At 39.8% G+C, this 23056-nt stretch overlaps 2 protein-coding genes across 2 annotated transcripts; both read left to right on the top strand.

Moving 5' to 3' along the window:
• Positions 1 to 693: 693 nt before the first annotated feature.
• LOC130912462 (actin-related protein 3) lies at positions 694 to 10334 on the top strand. The gene is made up of 12 exons (XM_057830573.1): positions 694 to 893; positions 1236 to 1291; positions 4956 to 5080; positions 5155 to 5265; positions 5348 to 5443; positions 5524 to 5631; positions 5710 to 5853; positions 6202 to 6375; positions 6450 to 6542; positions 6611 to 6736; positions 9481 to 9564; positions 9634 to 10334. The coding sequence occupies exons 1-12, from the start codon at positions 850 to 852 to the stop codon at positions 9727 to 9729; spliced, it is 1257 nt and encodes a 418-aa protein (XP_057686556.1). The 5' UTR covers positions 694 to 849; the 3' UTR covers positions 9730 to 10334.
• A 145-nt stretch (positions 10335 to 10479) lies between these two features.
• On the top strand, positions 10480 to 14844 carry LOC130912463 (transmembrane protein 182-like). Its single transcript, XM_057830574.1, has 5 exons — positions 10480 to 10675; positions 10789 to 10882; positions 10958 to 11074; positions 11143 to 11280; positions 14570 to 14844. The coding sequence occupies exons 1-5, from the start codon at positions 10502 to 10504 to the stop codon at positions 14842 to 14844; spliced, it is 798 nt and encodes a 265-aa protein (XP_057686557.1). The 5' UTR covers positions 10480 to 10501.
• Positions 14845 to 23056: the final 8212 nt, after the last annotated feature.

Genomic DNA, 23056 nt, shown 5'->3' with positions numbered 1-23056 from the left:
AATATTTCACTTAATAATGGTAGGGTCAATTCTATCCTTACAACAGATGGGAAGACAATCTAAATTACCTACATAATTAAAGGCATAATATGCAAATAAGGTTGCTTAAAAGTTGGTGGTGACAATTTGAGCATCCTGAAAAGTTGATAGTGTTATGTCCCTATGCAAACCTACGCCCTTGATATCATCCTTCAATCAGCAACGTGCCACACGAAATACACGCACGCAATGGAGTGAGCAATGCTGCCCTCTAGCGTTTTTACTTCAATTTCAAACTCCGAAGAAGGTAAGAAGAGTCTTAACTTATTGGAGATAGTAACCTTCATCATGGTAAATGCATTCACTTGTGGCCAAAACAGAGATACAATGTGCGCCCAAAGTACCAACTCGGGCCCACAAAGTAGCTTTTTCCAGTTTATTCTCAAGGTGCAAGTTAAAAAAAAAAAGAAAAAACTGAAAAATTGTCTTTCTCCACCTTTTCTTTTTTATCATGTTGATGGAAGCCTTTGATGACCTCATACTGCCCGAAAGTAGGATTATTAAAAATACCACTATTAATAATAGTCTTTTTTTTTTTTTTTTTTTTTTTTTTTTAAATCTACTGTTCGGCAAATGAACCCAGCATGCTGTCACAGCTACTGTCCTCCACTAGAGGCCACTGTTTGACCTTTGAATATTCATTCATTGTGCAAGTGAGCAATTATCTTGAAACCCGGAAGCGCTCATCCATCGGCCGCCACTGCTACGGTGTCCATTGAGGCTGCGTGGACTTCAATCATCTGCGATCGGCACGTCCATTCAAATCAGGCGATTGGAATCTTTACCTTGATTTTGGGAAGGCGAGCGAGCATGGCTGGTCGTCTGCCGGCTTGCGTTGTCGACTGTGGCACAGGGTAAGTTAGCAACATGCTAACGCTAGTTAGCTGAGGCTTGCATGTCTCTTCCCCGGATAACGCCCTATTTTGTAGAAGTCCTACTGCTTGTTCTCCGAATGTGTATCGTCAAAATATCCACTTGTATATCAAAGTAAAGATCCAAAATGGCTTTCCGACATTTCCGGGTCTGCTTTGGTTGATAGAAATGCACATAAAAACAGTTTTTAGTTGATTACTAAAACTAATGCGACTTCCTGGTTTATTCTCCACACAAACCACAACGTCAACATAATTGTGCAAAGCCTTACAAATGCCATCGGCAAAGGTTGTTTTGAGTGACTTGAATTACCTCCTCCCTAGGTACACAAAGCTCGGTTATGCTGGAAACACGGAACCCCAGTTCATCATACCGTCATGTAAGTAAAAAGAGAGGAAAGAGCTACACTAGAATGACATGACTGCACATTTACTGCATTTTACGTTACGTCATTCACACGCAAATCCATAGTGTTCTAATGGACAGCTAAACGTTCGTTCCAAGCTGCGTAGACTCGTGAGATTTTAAAACCTATTATTCCACCTGAGAGGTGCAAAATTTACTGTAACAAATTATGAACGACTGCTCTTTTTTTCCCAAATGAAAGTTAAAAAACCATACCAAACTTCGACGATTGTTTGGAGTCCTTGTTATCATGAACCAAAGGCCCGTCAAGTCGCCACTCAGGTTGTAGTTTGATGTGTCAACTTCGAAGTGCTATTCCTTCATCGTTCGTAAACTGATTTTCTGGAACTTGGGAGCTATCTAGCCTGGGCCAATATCTATTGACCCATGTAGCCAGTTTTTTGTTGTTGTTGTTGTTTTTTTTCATTTTATTAGGACTGATTAATAACTTGCATACTTATTGGTGCCTAATGCATGTTGCCTGTAGGTTACAAGTTGGCCAATAGAGGGCATGCGCACACATCCTTCAGCCTGTAGTGCTGTGAGGCACCTCATGCCTGGTTTGATTTGATTTGATTGATTGATTTCGAGCAATAACAACGAAAAACAACAACAAGAATGGAGAAAAAAGAGTAATGATGATTGTGATGATGATTATAACAGAAATAATAACAATACATATATGTATAGTTCGAAAAGGAGTGGGAAGAAGCCGAGCTTGTTTTGGGTCTCACCCCCATTTCACTCCAAAATTTTTTTTAAAAAATCCAAAAATTACATAAGAATGCAGTCACTTCCCAATATCGTCATCATCACTATCACTACGGCCATCACACCATAATCGTCTGTAATAACAACTTTATCGGTGCTCATGTTGATGACCGTTGTTCTGGAGATGTGTGTTATTCATTATTCAGTGTAGTTTGTGGGCCTGCTGCCAGAGGGAAGCACCGTCCAGGCAACAGGACCACTCATTGCTAAATGTCCTAACTGTGCATTAAAAGACAATATTTTGGGAGCCTGTGCCAAGGAGTTAGCCTTCGGCATCAGAGGTCCTCCTTACCAGCCCTATACTGAAAGTTGTATGAAATGTGTGTACATATAAACTTGTTTGCATACTAGTTTTCATCTATGTAGATATGTAAAACCATTTAACTATCACTATCTGCACCAGCATATTATCTTTCTACAAAGATTAATAACTACAATAACATCCGGACAATTTTATCCGAGCAGTAGTAACAACACCAACAATGAAAAAGACAGTTGTGGCCACAACAATAATGACAACGGTGGCAACAACAACCATAATAACAGCGATGACATCAATGATAACAACGAGACACTAATACAACTATACTAATCATAAAGATTACATCGATTATAATAGTTGCAGTAATCATTATAACACATATATTTACACACACACACGCATCAGTATTAGTAAATATGAGTAACTATCACATAAGTAATAATTATTATACATAACACATGTAATATTTATATGTATACCCAAGACATTTAGGCTATGTTCACTCCGCAGGTCTTAATGCACAAATCTGATTTCTTGTCATATCTGTGTTTTTGGTGTGCCCGTTCAGACTGCCTTTGTCCATTGAGACCGTTCACGTATTACGCACGCGCACTAATTTGCAGTCCGACACGCGCTGAGCAAGAAGACCCGCATGCACAGAAGCATCAAAACAAATGATTACACATGCTGACTGTCATCCGTCATTCCAGGACGATCATATTTTAATTTCCGAAAAGAGGACACAATTAACAAACATAACAATCCCCGTTTAGGCTTGCATTCAAAGTTTCTGTGGATCGATTGCATGCACGCCCTGTCCGTGCATGTCACCTACATACAGGCAGTTTGCCCCGACTCTCAGCCGTGTAAGCAATCTTGAAATATTGCTAATATAGAGCAGAGAAAAAACCGATCATTCTCAGGCTTATCCTCAACCCATTTATAATTTTTTTATGACTGTTGCCAAGCGCGGCCCTTCCCCAAAACCATGTTCAAGGCAAGCTAGGCGCTAACGCACAGTTGCACTGCTACCTTAGCGCACCGTCTCTCTCGCTCTTTGATGACGTAATTGCTGCATGAATTCCGATTTGGGAGACTTGCCAGTTCAGACTGCAGCGACGTTCTGGAAAAATGTGGCCCAGATCGGATTTAAACCACATAGGAAACTTACCCATGGTCCACTTCCATGCGACTTGTCCCGTTCAGAAAGTCAAGTTAATGCCTCACTCGAGTCGGAAAAACACAAAAAAAAATTGGATTCGTGCATTAAGACCTGCAGTAAGAACGAGGCCTAAGAGACCTCTTTCTGTGTATCGCAGAGGTTGCGCTAGACTTTTTCGTTGTCTGTCATTTTGACTGACAGTGTCATAAAAATCCGGTCATAATCTATTTTTACCCGTCACTTACATTTTTAAAATGATAATAATGACATATTCAATAGTATTTAGTTTTCATTCATTTTTAATTAATATTCTGTCCGAACAAGCTTAACAAGAGGCAAACAGACAGCGGAGTGCACCAATCAGCGACGGGCAGACGTGCCGTTAGCAAAGCGACGAGGGCAGGACGAGGGACTTGCGCGCGGAAGTAAACATACGAGGAGAACGGAGTTTATTCAACATGGCTAGCGCGAGACAGACTGTTGTCAATGTCTCGTGTCGATGTGTTTTAGCTCATTTAAAACTGAATTTACCGCGGATTGGAACATATTCTCGGCTCTCCCGCCATCCGTGTTGTTGTAGAGACGACTTTCGGTGCGCAAGAGTGACATTGCTCGTGAAGAACACGTCACGCAAATAAACAAATCAGATTTGTCAATTGATTTTGTACCTACTCGAGAGGCTGTGTCCCAGACTTTTCTCTCAGTGTTTGAAAAATACAGGGAGAACAGTCTGGCCGTGCCAGGCAAACACTCAGTTGCATTGACGTTTTTCCGAGTAAGGCCAACGACGTCATGCATCAAGGAGACAATAGCTAATTAATATGCTCACTCGCCACCCTGTGGTCTGGGGTTTGAATTGCAACCTGTCAAAATGACGGATGGACTTCAGTTTTTTCCGTCACCGTTTTAAAAAACCGGTCAACGACGGAAAATATTCGGTTAACGCGACCCCTGGTGTATCGTGACCAGACCTGATGATACAGCAATTTGAATCTCTGGATACTATGACACTGTTTAACTTAAAATAGTCTATGGAATTTGGAATGTTTAATCAAAATCAGTACTTTGGAAAACATGTATCGCCATTTTTATGTCTACCAGTAGGCAAATGAAGCCTTGACTGAAGCACTCGCACAAAACATTGTTTCAAACCGGAACATGTGCTGTAAAAACCTGGAACAACCTTTTTAAATCTAATTTTCTTGAAAAGATAAAAACATTAAAACATTATCAAAATAACTGTTAGTTGTAGCCCTACCTATAGAAAATATTTTTTACAATTTGCGGCATGGAAGATGAATGAATGAATGAATGAATGAATTTGGTCATGATAGCTGAAACCCATCAGATTAGTTTGTCAAGTTAAATATATATTAGAAAAAAATCTCAACTGATTATCTACATTTTTGAGCAAGCGTTAATTTTGAACAATTTCATGATCAGGCATTGCAATCAAAGAGTCAGCCAAGGTTGGCGACCAGGCGCAACGGCGGATGATGAAGGGCGTTGACGACTTGGATTTTTTCATTGGAGACGAAGCCATCGATAAACCATCCTATGCAACAAAGGTGAGATGTCATTTTGCGACTTGGTTATACACTTCATCAGAGGACTGACACTGTCTCCATTTCCTCCTTCCCAGTGGCCAATCCGTCATGGTATTGTGGAAGACTGGGACCTGATGGAGAGGTTCATGGAGCAGGTCATATTCAAGTATCTGCGGGCAGAACCTGAAGATCATTACTTCCTTTTGGTAAAACCTCAGCTTCCTACATTCAGTGAGACTGTTGTAATGTTTTATTCTTCAGCAACACGTTGCATGTTTCATCCTTCAGACAGAACCTCCTTTGAACACACCTGAAAATAGAGAGTACACAGCGGAAATCATGTTTGAGTCATTCAATGTTCCAGGTCTCTACATCGCTGTTCAGGTAACAAGACCACATTAACTATGTCTTTACAGGCAAAATACTGCACTGTGTTTAGTCGTTAATAAAATTGTGGTCTTCAGGCTGTTCTGGCGTTAGCAGCATCCTGGACGTCCCGGCAAGTTGGCGAGCGGACACTAACGGGGACTGTCATAGACAGTGGTGATGGCGTTACGCACGTCATCCCAGTGGTGCGGTATTCCACTGACTGTCTCCTAGACTATTTTTACATATTCAAGCCCTCATTCTGTTTCGTCTTTGCATTTCAGGCTGAAGGCTACGTCATTGGCAGCTGCATCAAACACATCCCAATCGCGGGCCGTGACATCACATACTTCATCCAACAATTATTGAGGGAACGAGAGGTGGGAATCCCTCCGGAGCAGTCGCTGGAGACTGCTAAAGCTGTCAAGGTCAGTTTCACTTCATTTGGAAGTTCATCCTTGCGTATGTGAATCAATCTGGCCACTAGAGAGCAGTAGAGTATCCACTCCATTTTCACTGAGAAGGCTGGCAGGGAATTATTACATTTTTTTTTGTATTTAAAGATGTTACCAATAAATACAACTTGCACTGTATTGCAATATATAAATATTAACATACCTTTTGTCTGGGTTGGGCTGTTTGTCGTCTTTGGTTAATAGACTTAAAGTGCGCCTGCAACTGTTTTTCTCTTTTTACCCACGTTGGAATTGAGTGTTTGCATATCTGAAGCTCACAAAACTCATGCTGTTTGAATGTGTCCTTCTGTCTTTCTGCAGGAGCGCTTCAGCTATGTTTGCCCTGACCTGGTCAAGGAGTTTAACAAGTACGATACAGACGGGCCCAAATGGATCAAGCAGTACACAGGGGTGAACGCCATTTCCAAGAAAGAGTTCCAGATAGATGTGGGCTATGAGCGTTTCCTAGGGCCTGAAATTTTCTTCCATCCTGAGGTGCTTTCTACTTTGCACTCGACTGAATGTGGCATTAGACGAATTGGGATTTACATTAGTTTCTTTTTATAAAGTTTGCCAACCCAGATTTCACACAGCCAATCTCAGAGGTGGTGGATGAGGTCATCCAGAACTGCCCTATCGATGTCCGTCGCCCTCTCTACAAGGTACAGAAATGTACTGCAAAGCAGTTCATGTCTTTTGGCTTGGTGTTAAAATGCCCTTTGTGCTACAGAACATTGTGCTGTCTGGAGGCTCCACTATGTTCCGAGACTTTGGTAGGCGCCTGCAGAGGGATCTCAAGCGGACTGTGGATGCACGGCTAAAAATCAGCGAGGAACTGAGTGGTGGCAAATTGAAGGTGAGATGCAGAAAGAAATTACTTGACTGGTTTACATTTGTCAAGTCTGACTTTAATTGTAATACTTTCATGAGGAAGTTTTTTTTAATTTTATTTTTTTAAACAAGAACATTTTTATAGGATGCGAGCATAAGCAAAGGTTGACATCAAGTTGAAACTGTAGAAACTTGTATTCAGGGTTTGTTTATACAGGTCAAAGTTCAATTTGAACATGAATAGACTTTTTAATTAGGGGTGTGCCATCTTAGGCACCCCACGATTCGATTCGATTACGATTCAGGGGGGCTACGATCCAATTATTGAACGATGATCATGGTATTGACGATTATCGCGATTATCGATGCATCGTGCATAACTAATTAATACATCAGCCAAACAAATTTATGTCCATTATTTATTTAAAATATCCTAATGATTCAACAGGAACGATGGAAACATGCCCATACAACAAAAAGCTGCCCTCAAGCTGCTTATTTATTATTTATTTGTTTTATTTTTTTACAAGAAAGTGCAAAAACATTAACCATTTTAACGGGAATACTTTTTTCTCTCAACAATACAATAAAATTTACACAGGTGGAATGAAGTCCACATTTTCTTGAAACTAAGTGTCTTTAGAAAAAAAGACTTGTTTTAACCAATATACTTTGTTTTCACTGATTTCTGTACAATTTCTTATGTTCCGCTGTACTTAATCATGGTTTTACACGTTCTGCATTTGAAATACACGTTAGCGAATTAGCTAAGCACTGGGCGCTAACTATTAACATCTCAAAAACGACAACAATAAAGGCTAAACAGTACAAGAGGTTTCGTGTACTCACCTCTTATAGATGCATACGGGTCTTAGCACAACACTCAGGACATTTTTCAATTGAAATGCCTAAAAACTACTGCTGGACATCTAAAAGAGAAGGAGCAATGAACTATCTCCCCCTCTTGCTCTAAAAAATGCGCACAAAAGCGCGACCGCTGGTTCGCACTTCTGTGCCCACCTGTCTCATACAAAAATGTATTTTCCAGTCTTTTTTAAAAAGGAGTAAATGTCTCTCTCAGTAACTGGCAGCATCCATCATAACGTCCGTGTGCCCGTTGACGGTGCCCAGCGCTGCCCGGGCGGCAGACGTTTCTTGAATTTTGTTATGCTACAAGTGGCTCCCATAAAGTTATGAGGGAAAATCATCGTTTTTGAATCTTTATGAATCGTAATCGAATCGTCACGTGTCGAATCGCGATGCATGTAATAACAGATTTTTTGGAACTCTATTTTTAATACCTTTTATAATTTGAGGCCAACTCAGACAACAAACCAAAATTGAAAAGGAACAAAAATAACACCATGAGACATCAAATAGTGTGGTTCAGGTTCAGTCGTTTTACTAAAAGTAACTCCCATACGGATGACATACCCGTACTGGAACCACGTTAACGCTGAGAGTCTGGACTTGACATCATTTCATCTATGTTATTCTTACCGCAATATTCAATTTCTCGCATAAGACATGCAAAGTCAAGATTTTTGCAGATTTCCATCGTTTTGACAGCAGTGTTATTAAAGGTACACAATGTAGGGTTGATGGCCAAAAATGGTACTGCAACTAGATAAAACTATTGACTAGCTGGAATACCGCTTCACATTGGAGAATCTGCAGGAAAAGAACTTTAAGTGGCAAGCGCAAGTCTTCTGCAGAAGGTATAACTTAAGTTTTATGCAAGATGTTTTCAATGTATTAATGCTAACATTTAGTAATGATGATTAAAAGAGCCATGATGCGAGGTCCAAATTAGTTCATGTCAACATGACCGAAGTGAGAGAGGGTTACTTATCTCAATGTATAAGCACACTGGAAAAGAAATATATATCATTTGGTAATGCATTAGCAGGATCCACAAAGACGATTCAATTGCTTCATCCATTTTAATTTAATTACCGATTAAATACTGTATATACACGCGTAAAGACTTTATGTCTGCCCTGGTCAATGGATCCACATGCTAAATAACATAACACAAGCACGCCAAATGAATGGATATCTTTGTTTTGCTTCTCTTTTTGTCTTGAATCCTTTGAGATTTGTTACAATGTTCTTTTGCTTGAGATGAAAGACATAATTCAGACTGTATGTCGAAGTTGGTTGGCTGTGGGGCAACCCAGGCTGATGATGAACACGGAAGCTAAATGGGAACAAATTTGCGATCAGTGAATCGTCTGTTAAAATGGGAAAATCTTAGCTTCACCATTGAGATCTCTTTTAAAAGTATTTCCAAAAAACATGTTTAACGTCTAAGGAAACATTATGGCCATTTCATGAATAATAGAAGTGAAAATCTTGCATTGTGCACCTTTAAGTGTTGCTTGAAATCTCGCAAGAACAGAGATCAGCGCCTTATCGCTCCTATAAATCATAGATTGGAAAATTTTTAAAAGTCAGTGCATTTAACATGATAAACGGTGTTTGCTTGGTTAGATAGCTAATTGTACTTATATTTCTTCATTTTTAAGACTTTTGAAAACTGGATTCAAAACATTTTAATGTATGTAAATGAAGGCCTTATTGTTTAAATTATGAAATGTCTTTCAAGACTTCAAGAATCTGTGGGAATCCAATGTATTATCAAGGTTAACTAGACAGAAATCATGCACATTATTAGTATTCTTTAGTACAAAATTAGTGCTTTGGTGACATGTTCTAATATTTATAGGCATTTATAACTAATGTGGTGAGGGGTTCACTTTTTTGCAGCCAAAGCCCATTGATGTGCAGGTCATCACACATCACATGCAGCGCTACGCTGTCTGGTTTGGAGGCTCCATGTTGGCATCCACTGTGAGTAAACATTTTCTTTTAACTTGGAATTAAAATAATGTATAGTTATAATGTAATTTGGTTTGGCAGCCCGAGTTCTACCAAGTGTGCCACACCAAGAAGGACTATGAGGAAATCGGTCCGAGCATCTGCCGCCACAACCCAGTGTTCGGGGTTATGTCTTAGAGCTGAAGAGGAAATGGAGGAAGCACACATTTGGTGGTCTCATGAGCTTTTGCTGCTCTGACAGACCTTTTCATTCGGACTCTGTGACAGCGGACCAAACAAACTCCCAACAAGGGTAGCAAAGTCCTCCATCAGTTAGATGGGACGAGCAACGACTCCCATCGCGTTTACTGCAAATAATTTAATAATTGCTGGTAAATATTTGATTTGTACTCACAGGGTTGTAACATGCTTACTCAACACGAGTCTGCTTAAATACAACTGGGACAGCTTGAGGTGGGACTAAATAAAAAGATCAGTCATGAAACGTGCAATATTGTCCTTGAAAAAAAATTGGCTTAAGAATACTTCATCATACGAAATTACAAAGTAAAATGAAAAGTAGCTGAACAATTAGTTTTTGTGATGTAGGGTAGTGACATGATCACCATGATGATGATGAAAACCCGGCGCATGGAGCTGTACTCTGATGAAAAGTATTGAGTCTGGTGAAATCACCGTCTCCTCAATAATAAAATATTGTCATATACTGAACAAACATAAGGTGGGACTATTTGGATCCCGGTGTCATTGCTGGCATTCCAATAAAAGCAGAAATGTTTTGACACTTTTCTCTTTTGACTTTCTGCTCAGCATATCATTATATTTAGTTGTGGCATCTGCTCCTCTCCTTCTTGACACATGATGCAAGTGTTTATTTTCATCCCTCAACTAACGGGGAGTGCCTACAGCAACGCTTCAACACTGGAAACACGTGGAGCCAACTGTCAACATGTCGGAGGGGTGCCACCTGAGCCCAAATGACCGCTTAAGCCTGCTTGTCTTCTTTGCTTTGTTCTCTGGGGCCGTGGGCGTTGTGGCCACTCTGTTTTCCTGTGCAACTAACTACTGGCTGCTAGGTTCTGCGGAGTTCTGCCACACAGGAGATGGTGTAACAGGCACGAAGGTACTGTACGTTTTTTTTTTTAAATAGACATTACATTGTTAAAATAATGGCAAAATTATGAACAGATCTTCAGCAACAATGGCAATTGTAACCCAATTACGTTCTAATCCAAGGCCACGGATTGCATGCTCTTCCATGAGGGACTGTTCTGGCGCTGTTCCTTCCCAGCGACATCTCCTAAATACTCTATTTTGGATCTTTGGTTTTGTAAGATAATTTTCACGCACCCTAGCATGATTTTGACGACGTTTTCAAATAACTGGTTTTGATCTTTCGTAAAAGCGCCTCATGTCAAAGTGTGCCAGGCAGCGTTCCTCTTCCCATTTCCTGTGAAGTACCCATTTTGGGTGGAGTCACAGGACTTTCATGATGAACCCTATGAGCATTACTCTGCCATTGGTGGGCCATTTCATTCATCACATGTTGCCTAATGTCTGCCTTTAGTGTTGCTCACAGCCAAGTCTCAGTTTTCAGAACTTTTTGGAGCATCTTCCTCATCACGGGTGTGGCCACTGTGCTTTCTGGTGGGCTCTCAGTAATCTGTACTGCACCTCTCACCAACCACAAATTCTACAAAGTTGGTGGAGCCCTTCTGCTTTGTGGGGGTAAGTAAAAATCTCAGGTTATCTGTGATGGGGTGTTTTCTGGAAGAGTATGTCCACAAAATACCCCATCACATCAACGTGGGATAGACTCATGCGAACATTATGAGGATAAGTAATCTAATATATTTATGATGGATGAATGAATGAATGAAAGAAAAGTTGATTATTAAGCCAATAATTGCATGCGCACACAGTTAAAGCAGTGAAATAAAGAGTATGAAATCTGTCACAATTACAAAATGTTCGGTCCATTTCCATATCTTCAGCTGCTGCACATTTAACCTTAATAAAAATCTAAATGTTCTAATAACACAGCTGATAACAGAACAAACTTCAAATTTGCAGTGAATAAGCAACTAGTTCTGCGCGATACCTAAACTATAGTGTAAACAGAAGCAGCATTTGCTCGTTATTTTATATAATATGTATATACATACAGTGGGGAGAACAAGTATGTGATACACTGCCGATTTTGCTGGTTTTCCCACTTGCAAAGCATGTAGAGGTCTGTAATTTGTATCATAGGTTCTCTTCAACTGTGAGGGATGGAATCTAATACAAAAAAAAACAGAAAATCACGTATGATTTTTAAATAATAAATTTGCATTTAATTGCATGAAATAAGTATTTGACACATCACAAAAATCGAACTTAATAGCCTATTTGGTACAGAAACCTTTGTTTGCTATTACAGATAACAATCGTTTCCTGTAGTCCTTGACAAGGTTTGCTCACACTGCAGCAGGGATTTTGGCCCACTCCTCCATGCAGATCTTCTCCAGAGCCTTCAGGTTTCGGGGCTGCTGCCGGGCAACACGGACTTTCAGCTCCCTCCATAGATTTTCTATCGGGTTCAGATCTGGTGACTGGCTCGGCCACTCCAGGACCTTAAGATGGTTGTTACGGAGCCACTCTTTAGCTGCCTTGGCTGTGTGCTTTGGGTCGTTGTCATGCTGGAAGACCCAGCCACGACCCATCTTCAGGGCTCTCACTGAAGGAAGGAGGTTGTCAGCCAAGATCTGGCGATACATAGCCCCATCCGTCCTCCCCTCAATACGGTGCAGTCGTCCTTTACCCTTGGCAGAGAAGCAGCCCCAAAAAAATGATGTTTCCTCCTCCATGTTTCACGGTTGGCATGGTGTTCTTGGGGTTGTACTCATCCTTCTTTTTCCTCCAAACACAACGAGCAGAGTTTAGACCAAAAAGTTCAATTTTGACTTCATCCGACCACATGACCTTCTCCCATTGCTCCTCTGGATCATCCAGATGGTCAGTGTTTCTTAAAAAAGAACTAAGAGCCGAAACATTTACTAGTTGGTAATGTATCAAATACTTATTTCATGCAGTTAAATACAAATTTATTATTTAAAAATTATACAATGTGATTTTCTAGATTTTTGTATTAGATTCCATCCCTCACAGTTGAAGACAACTTATGATACAAATTACAGACCTCTACATGGGAAAACCAGCAAAATCGGCAGTGTATCAAATACTTGCTCTCCCCACTGTATATGGCGGAAAACACAGACAAGAATGAAAAAGCAGTTTCTGCTCTTGCACTCCTCTTTAAAAGAAACTGCTGTATTTTAAGACGAAACAACTGTTGTGTTTGATAGAACAATATGTCTATATGCTGCCATAGCAGATTCATGGCGCATGAAGCCCCCAAACTATTTTTAATTTGTCCATTTTACCCTGAAAACCACCGTTTACAGACGTCGCGCAACCGCTTTTGTTTCAACTCAGCCATAAAACGAAAGTAATTAATCATCTTTATTATTCAAAATGTCTGTCGTTTTTAGTTTAGAATCATTAATTGATGTCTCATATTACGTTTAAAAAAATGACTTTAAAAAATTATTCACTCGCATATTTTAAATTTTTAAACAAATTATGTCACAATGAAAAATATGGCGTCTGTAAAAAAGTCACCGGATATCTACCTCTAACTATCGCTTAATTGTATTTTTTTTGTTACTTTCGCATTTTCTCCGATACGTTAGATGATAAATAATAAATCCAAACAAAGAAAAATTGAAAAAAAAAAAAAAAAAAAACGTTTAAAGGGATAAATATATGAAAAAGAAAATCTCAACCACTCCTTGATGTCTGCGATTTCTGGATCGCGACCCTTGTTATATGACCATGTTTCATCCATGAAATCCCCCAAAAATCCAGCTGTGGCCATTCACAGCTGTGTCTTGACACTCAGTGATACATGCTCCATGGAGTTTTTGGATCGAAACAAGGTAAGTACGCGATAATATCTCGGTAAAGTCATGCTCTCACCTCCAGGTAGGGTTTTGCTGTTTAATTAAAAAAACATTTATTATTATTTTTTTTTAAATGCCCACCTGTTCAAAATTTTTTCTTCCCACAGAAAATTGAGATTTTAAGCTTTCCAATGATATCACACATGCATATCTGACAATTTTGAAAGTTGACCAAGTTGGGGCTCTCAGAGCGGAACTTCAAGTCACCTGAGTGTTTTTTCCCCCATATATATATATATATATATATATATATATATATATATATATATAATACACACAGGTGCATATACAGTATAACTGTGTCCTGTATAGCTAGTAGCCATCTTGGGTATAGCAACCAGCGGTTGGAAACTAGATCTCGAAAAGTATTGTGTATAGTATTGTGCAGCATCGGCACGTTCTTATTTCATTTTATTTTATTTAAACCTGTTCAGCTGTTTGACACGGAGAATTGAAGTCTAAGTGCCCGGATGGTCTGAACAGTTTTAATGTTCCAGATTGGGAGTCTGACATACTCCCATTGTGATCATTCAATATACCTCGTTTATTATGACAAAGCAGCGAACAGGAAGGGGTAACGTTATTTCTTAGTATACCGTGATACCGATGATGCAACACTACTTTTCATTGCATTCCCCCCCCCTTTTTTTTGTGTGTACTTTTTAAAGGAAACATTTAAAACGGAATTAAGTTAATTACTTCCAACAAAATGTATTTTGGTAAAAGTAAGTGATTTGTAAAAATATTTTGCAAGTTACACAAAAATTACTTTGTTACAGCAACGGGAGGAAATGTTATTTGTTACTTTCGGCCCCTGGGTATGACTGACATTTCAAAATAGCAATGCCTATGTTGTCATTTCTTTTTGTGTTAAAATAGTTTTCTCTATTCTTGGATGTCTAAGAAATTTGCGATTTCCCCACTTAAATATCGAGCTATTTAATGTAGGTCCTTTATATTAAGTGTGGTCTTTCCCTATAGAATACACCCACCCTGTTTCATCTGTCCAACAGGTTTGTGTCTGCTTATTGTGGTGTTCATGTATCTAATGTGGGTCCAGATCCTGGACACGCTAGAAGAGTTTACCCGAGGTCAGCATGTGAGCGGCTGCATGTCCTTCCACCTCAGCATTCAACACGGACCGTCATTCATGCTGGCTCCCGTGGGCTCCTTCTTTAGCCTTCTTTCTGGTCTGCTCTTCCTCGTGCTGGCACGGAGTGCCCGCTCTTTAGGACCAAACCGCACAAACAAAACGCCTCAGCCTCCAGTTGTTGAAACTGACCTGTGACCTTCAATATCTTCATTTGTCATGCTTAAAGGAAGCCATCATTGATAAGGACTAAATAATGTTTTTTTTTTTTTTTTTTTTTTTTTAATTTAACATTGTCCTGCATTTTGTATTATCACATTTTAGGGTCAACAAATTTAGGTTGTTTTCATCGCTGTCCAATATCTAAATGGGTCAAAATTTGATCGAATGAACACTACAATCAAGACAGTAATAATAATACACCATTCCTCTCCATAACGAGAACATTGGCATGTTAAACTTCAAAGTATACAGGTATAGTGTAAATGGCATCAAATCATCCTTCTCTCATTGAGTATAAAAATAAATTTGGATCCTTCTGACCTCTATCACTGAGTATTATTGGAATACTTAATTTGTAGTTTAATTTTTTTAATCTAATGAATAGACCTACTCGTTCTTCATTGTAATTGATCAATTGGATTAGAAATGCTGAAAAGAGGGGTGTCGATCTTGAATGTGCACACGATGCGGACATGAGAGAGACGTATGGGTCACAGGGATGGGGATAATAAATGAGTGTCACAATCCATTTCCTGACAGGGAGGATAATTCATACCATGGCCACTAGGGAGCAATGTTGCTTCGTCATATTTCTAATTGGCGAACAAGGTAGGACGGCCTTCAGAACGCTCAACGCCGCTAATGGCAATTATTGGAATCTATATTTCTCTTTCTGGGGAAAAAAAGTACTATTTTATACGGCTTGTTGTAGTAAGGATAAAGGAATACGAGGGAAATATTACTAGTTTATGATTGGAACTGTGTGACGTGGTCGCCGCATTGTCAAGAGATTCGCCAAACCTTCAGTTTTGCTTTTATGCTCAAGTGTGAATTAGGTGAGTGTCATTACACCTGATCGTGTCTCACACGTGCACAACTGCCATGCAGCCTACCAAAGCAGCGTGAAACTTGGCTCTTAATGAAATGAAATGGCACCCCAAGCTGCAACTTGTTAACATGCAGCGTGATGACTTCAAGAGGCAGGCGGGCGGGAAATGGCGTGGAACCTGGGGAAAAAGGGGACTTTTTTTTTTTTCTTCCCCCCCTCCTCCCAGATTCACTTCTCGCTTTGGGCACCTTCACATAAGACCACGAGGGCCATGGTCCCGTTGAAGAGCTACCTCTCCAGTGTTGGGAAAGTTCATTTTCTACATGAACTAGTTCAAATTACAGTTCACAAATTTTAAAATGAACTGTTCAGTTCATAGTTCTTTATTCAAAATTTTAAACTAAAGTTCGTGGTCCAAAAAAACAACTTTGTAGTAGGGATGTCCCGATCCAGGTTTTTGCACTTCCGATCCGATACCGATCTGATACCGACCTATCTGAGCATGTGTTAAAGTTTAAAGTTATTTAGCCTCCTTACTTCGTTGTCAGACTCATGAAAAAGGTTTTAGTACCCTTGATAACAACTAGCCAGCTGAATTAAGTGAGTTTGAATAACACACAACGGTTGGTAACAAGAAACTGACCTGTTTATTCAGTGACAAACACAAAACATTATAAATAACAAACCGAAATGGCATAGTCAGTAAAACGTGCAAATAATATTGTAAACTGTCTTAAAAAAGCAAAACACACCAACAACCTCAGTGGAAAATCCAACAAATCCCTCAAGCTATTAGTTTTATTTATTCATTTTAATGTTTCGTGCATTAGTTATAAAAATTGTTTAAAAAGCCTTTCAGGTTTAAATAAACGAGTATTTCAGTATCAACATTTTAAAACGGTAAATAAAATACTCAAGTCCCCATTCTGTATCAGCAGCTTTAAACTACATTCAATTCATTTAATTTTGCGAATCAACTGTTAAAGTTGTTAAAATTGCTCCCGTTATTCCATAATTTCCCTTCTGTCTACTTTCGACATGTGAGAGTTTTAAAACTGTTTTGAAGATAGATTCAAGTCAAGATTTTGCCGATTTAGGAGTATTTTAGATAAAAAGTTAATTAGATTCGCTTGGAAGGTTCACAACAGCCTACTAGGTAAGTCTTCTGCTTTAAGATGGCGGCTGTTTACTAACGCATCTGGTTTTCAATACTTCATTGTTGCTAACGCAGTCGAGTCTGTCGTGTAGCATCTGGTTCTATATACATATGATATCTATTATCTCCAGTAAAACGACGTTGACGTAGTTTGTTGCGGCTGTCAGCAGAAGTCAGGTATTCTTGTGTTTTTTATCCAGCGGCATGAGTTGAACTACAGCCGTGAGTTGAGCATTGGCATTACCCATGTCTAAGACAAGTTATGTTTACTTTCGGGACGCAATGCGGTCAGTTTCTCATTGCGTCCCGAAGACCGCGCTGTGTATTAGTTCCGCTTTACTTGACATATTTCAATAATCGGAATTTGGATGTTTGTGAATCGTTCTCGAATCTTCGGCGGCCGAATCGCGTGTTGGATGGTGCGTCTTTACTCACGTGAGATAATGGCTCGTCATCCAGAATGAATTCTTCGGCAATGGCTCTTGTTACTCCCTGGGCTTTGGGACTGTCGAGTGCCAGTTTGTCACGCATAGCAAAAGTTTCTCCCAGTGTTAGTTGCGTAGGACCTTTCTTTTTGTCTTCGGTTTTCTTAACATACTCCTCATATTGTTTGTGGTGGTATTTCGCTAAATACTTGATTAGGTTGGTTGCATTAAAACTTCTTACAGCTTTACCACTACGCTTGACTTTATTGTGGCATATGTTGCTCTCTGCCTCTTCGTCTTTGTCGTCCTTTAAGGTGAAATGATCCCACACAGCTGACATTTTTACCGATAAAGTCTCTCGGTAAAGTGGGAGACGGTAATGTAAATGTAGTGTGTTGAAGGTGTGCCGTAAAATGCGGACTGGATTTTAGGGAAACCGAAGCAAAAACTGGAATGGATTACGTAAATCTGTGTGCTTGAAAACCCGGACCGGACTTTGGAAAAAAAAAAACTGGATTGGAAGTCTGGATCGGAATTTTTCCCGTGTTCCGATCCGATACCGATGCGCATTTTTTTGCCCATATTGGCGTCCGATCCGATCCAGATATCGGATCGGGACATCTCTACTTTGTAGTTCTTTTGTAGTTCTTTCTTCTCCCCTATAATGGCGTACAGCAAGCAACACGTCACTTTTGCTCAACAATATTCATGACATTAGTGATTGTGGCTAAGCGGGTCAACCTGCCGTTTGTCCCCAATAGTAAATGAATGGAAATAATGTACGAACGAGATTACTGAGCTAAACCCACTGATTCTGTCTGAAAATGATGTCCCTGGTGCCAAATTTACTGGTAAAGATGTGGAAGAACATACAAATGTTCAGTTAAAGAGATGTCTTGATTGTCGAGGGCTGAAAGAGAAGGGAGAAAGAGCCGAGCCGACCTCATCCAGAGTTAGCTTTTTTATCGACACCTTTTTCTGTGTGCATTGCCTTACAAAACTGACAATGACATTATCCTGTTCCAAAAATCTATCCTTTACCACCAGATGCCCTGTCTTTCTTAAATCTTTGTGTTGTCTTATGTCTCTGAGCGTTTTTGGGGGCAATTTAAATTGCTATTTTTGAATAGCGATAGCAAATGGCACTCTGTGACAGCCAACAAGCACTTTTTTTTTCATTCATAACAAATCTTAATTTTATAATTTATTTACACTTCCCCCTTCCTAAAGTTGTTTTTTTTTTACAACCAAAAAGGTAACTGGCATTCAGATACCATTTTAATTTTTTTCAAGTCATTCATTGTCAGACAGAAGCAGCACGGAAAAACGCCACTCTAAAAACTAAGTAAAATTATCAAATTGGCTTACCTATTCCTCCTCTGAAGGACCATGGCCCCCAACAAAATGTTTACTGCATATGAAATGTGAATGGCTTCCCCTTGCTGGCGTTAAACTGGTCTTTTGCACATCTGAACAAGTTGATCCATTCACATTTTTTGGTTTCAGGAAACGTATGAAGAAAACATCCTTCATACGTTGTAATGGTTGGAGTCGTTTCTACAAGTTCCATAGCAGCAGTGTTTGATCAGCATGTTTATTTTTGAAAGATTACCGGAGAAAGCGAGCAGAAATATAATGGATTTTATGCCAGGGCGTGTGTATAATGTCCCACTTCCGCATTACGCGGTTCTGCTCTTGCCTGGCACGGCCAGACTGTTCTCCCTGTGTTTTTCAAACACTGAAAGTATAGTCTGGGACCCAGCCCATTAACGGCCTCTCGAGCAAGTACAAAATCAATCGACAAATCAGAACCGTTTATTTGCGTGACGTGTTCTTAACGAGCAACGTCACTCTTTCGCGTCGGAAGTCGTCTCCACAACAACACAGATGGCGAACAGGAGAGCCGAGAATATGTTCCAATCCACGGTAAAATCAGTTTTAAATGACCAAAAACACATCGACACAAGTCATTGACAGCAGTCTGTCTCGCGCTAGCCATGTTGAATAAACTCCGCTCTCCTCGTATGTTTACTTCCACGCGCAAGTCCCTCGTCCCGCCCGTCACTGATTGGTCCACTCCGCTGTCTGTTTGCTGTGGCTTGCTCCGCCCTGGAAATTTTATCTGCTGAATGGTGGCCAGACTCAATAGTTGGAACAGCGGTGAGTCTGGAGTACCAGGCTAGTTCTGCACATGCATGTAACGTGATAAACGGCCGCAAATGCACCGATTCCAAAGTAAACACCAAAAACGTTCTATAAATAAAGAAATAATGTAATTACGTTTGGTCATGGACGCACACAAAGGAAAGTTCTCCTACTGCGTCTTCTGTGTCCCGTTAAGCATTTAATTACGCTGTATTCATGTTGAAAAAGTATGTTTGTGGTTATTTTTTAAAATAGTGTTTTTAGCCTACGGCTTTGCTGCAATTTTGTCTGTAAGACTCTAATTCTGAACTCATGAATGTGGTAAACCGACTATGTGTCACATGGTCGACCTGGGTTCACACAGCCAATGGGATGAGACTTGGAGGGGGATGAGGGAAATCACTGTTCTGTTATATGATATCTAGTGAGATATGGGGAGTGCTTCTGGATTGTCAGACGGGGGGGGTCCCCCTTTTTTAAGAAGGGGGGCTGGAGGGTGTGTTCAGGGATTACACTTCTCAGCCTCCCCGGTAAAGTCTATTCAGGGGTGCTGGAGAGGAGGGTTTGTCGGGGAGTCAAATCTCGGATGCAGGAGGAGCAGTGTGGTTTTCGTCCTGGTCGTGGAACAGTGGACCAGCTCTATACCCTCGGCAGAGTCCTCGAGGGTGCCTGGGAGTTTGCCCAACCAGTCTACATGTGTTTTGTGGTTCTGGAGAAGGCGTTTGACCGTGGGGTCCTGTGGAGGGGTGCTCTGGTTGTACGGGGGTACTGAGCCCCTTGGTAAGGGCTGTTTGGTCCATGTACGACCGATGTCAGAGTTTGGTTCGCATTGCCGACACACTGATTCTTGAGAATTTGCCAAAAACATGTCTCACCTGGAAAAATGCTTATTCTGTTTGAAAATAATTACATTTTCACAAAAAACATGAATCAAATGTATAATCAGAGGGTTTTATACACATATGTAACATGCTTTTATTGGTGGACTTTAAATTTTAATAATTTTGTGACATTATGCTGGCCCATTGCCTTCAAAATCAGCTGTCCCCCGATGGGAGCTTTTCTTTTCAATTTGATCAAAAAAACTAAAAGTAATTATGAAATTTAATAATAACCTTACCAGATTAAAAAGTTTATTGCTATGTTTATAAAAAAAACTACAAAAAGTGAATTTTGAAAAAAATTAACCATCATTTTCTGATTGATCAAAATGTGTCCCTCACCTCCTGTCACTACCGTCAGATTTTTTGTAAAATCAATAAAATCAAGCAAGTACAAGGTCCACTACATTCCTGAGGACCTCTTTTCAAACCTTCACTTCTTCTTCCTGGTTCAAGATCACTCAAGCTCCTAAAAGTTTGCCATTTTCTCTAAAACCTGTATATATTCTTTTAAACTGCTTCTGTTGCCACCATAACATGTCACCACCGTATCTTTTGTGTATAGAAAATAAAATAAAATTATAACATAAATGTTTAATATTTAAGAAGAGGTTTGTGGCAGCTAGCAAGAGAGTGAAAACAAGATGGCTAATGTGGACTACCTCTGCATAGCATGGAAAAGACTAGATTTTTTTCACTACAGTCAGATGTCACTACCGTCAGACTTTCTGTTTGACGATGGTGACATACAGACTGATGGTAGTGACAAAAACGTCCAAATGGTCCCTAAGGAAGGATTAAATATGATTTGCTGACCACAATTAGTACAATTATCGTTTTTTTTAATTTTTTATCTATCTTTATTTTATCTGTATTTGTGTATGAGAATAGCAAAGTTTCTTCTTTATTTCTTTTATAATGTTGATACGATTCACTTCTGGTCAGATGGCCCCAGCAAGCAGTATAAAAACAAAAAAAAACTTTTCACTTCTCTGCAGTGTCCCTCCAACTCTAGGTTTCCAGAGCACCACCTGGAACTTCTTCCCCACCTCACATGGGAAGGGAGCCCCAGACGGGGTTGGAGGAACTGTGAAAAAGGCTGCAGATAGCCTTATACTGAGTGGAAAGGACATTGTGGATGGCAGTGTCTTTCATGAGATGGTTGATTGTGCAGTACCAAGGTCTTTATTATCACAGAAGCTGTCATGCAACCATATGATGCACTCCTAAGTCAGACAATAAAAGCTGTACCTACCACTCGGAAAATCCATCAGGTCATCCCAACAAACCAAAAAGACTTTGAGATCAAATGCAGGTTGCTGTCCTGTTTCTCCAGTGAACCAGAGATTTTCGAATGTTTCAGCCCTACGACATGCCAGTTGAAGGCCAGCATACCCAGGGCCGAGGACGACGGTGGCCCACCGCAAAAGAAAAAGAAAAGTCCTCTGGCAATGCTCATGGAGGAGATGGAGCAGGAAGAGGAGAGAAAGCCACAGGAAGTGGAGGAAGGTGAAACACCAACCAGCAGAGTTCCACTTCCTGATGAGACTGTAGCATATCTATCTGCTGATAAAGTTCAGTGCGGAGATTGGCTTGCAGTGATTTATGACAAGAACTGGTGGTTGGGAAAGGCTGTAATGGTGGATGCTCAGCATGAAGTGGTACAGGTGGAATTCTACCATCCTCATGGGCCTAATCCACAATTCAATCCAAAACAGGGAGAAGGGATGTGTGCTTCATACCATTTCAACATATTCTGGTCAAACTCGTGGAACCATCTGCACCAGGTCGTGCAAGCAGAAGAAGGGAGATATAAAGCCTGTCTAATGAAGTCATGGACTACATAGAGGAGAAACACGTACATTATAGGGGCTGACAAAGCTGAATGAGTGTTGGAGTGATAAAGTTGTCTTCTCTCCAATAGGACTATATGTTCAATACACAGTTTATATGCACTAGATGGCAGTTTACAATGTTTTGACTTAAACATTATTTTCCATTGTTAATTGATTATTCTTGTCTGTGATTTGATTATTTTGTTCTTTGATTGTTCCTTATGTTGCCAATCAAATATGTATCACAGTGATCATACTTTTTCTTTGTTTTGCAAATTGTTAAATAAAGTTGTAAAACAAAAAAACATGACTGGTGGTTTATATTATGGAATTATATGTGAAAATGGAGGGCACTGTCACCACCGTCAGATATGTGTCACCACCGTCAGGTCCAATGTAACCACCGTCAGAGGGACTTTTATTTGCTTTAAATACATATGTTTGTAATTTGTTACTTCAGTGCTCCTGGGCTATAGAGGTAACATTCTATTTTATTAGAGAAATGGGTTTTTAGATTTAAAAAAACATTATTGACATATTTAAGTGAAAAGTAAACATTGGATTATGTAAGATCTTATAGAGGAGTATACTTGAAACGGTATAAAAAAAATAAAGTAAAGTGAATATTTACCATTTAACACCATATACGTGTACTTATAATGAAAGGCATTGGTTTGAAAGCTCCAAATTGGTATTGGACGGGAAAAATAAAAATAAATGAGCTTTTTTATTGTGTCTGACGGTAGTGACAAATGCAACGCAGTGACTCAAAAAGCATCTATTTTATGAAAAAGGTAAAAATTGGGGAGCTGACACCGGTACATTGCTGAACAGCTAAGACATTGGTCTATAATAACATTACTTCAGATTTTGCAATCAAACCCCCCCCCCCCCCCCCCCCCAAAAATACCTGTTTT

Source organism: Corythoichthys intestinalis, chromosome 2 (genome assembly GCF_030265065.1).
Source record: "Corythoichthys intestinalis isolate RoL2023-P3 chromosome 2, ASM3026506v1, whole genome shotgun sequence".
Classification (NCBI taxonomy): Eukaryota; Metazoa; Chordata; class Actinopteri; order Syngnathiformes; family Syngnathidae; genus Corythoichthys; species Corythoichthys intestinalis.
Note: the sequence above shows the minus strand (reverse complement) of the source record. Positions and strands in the feature narration are given on the sequence as shown.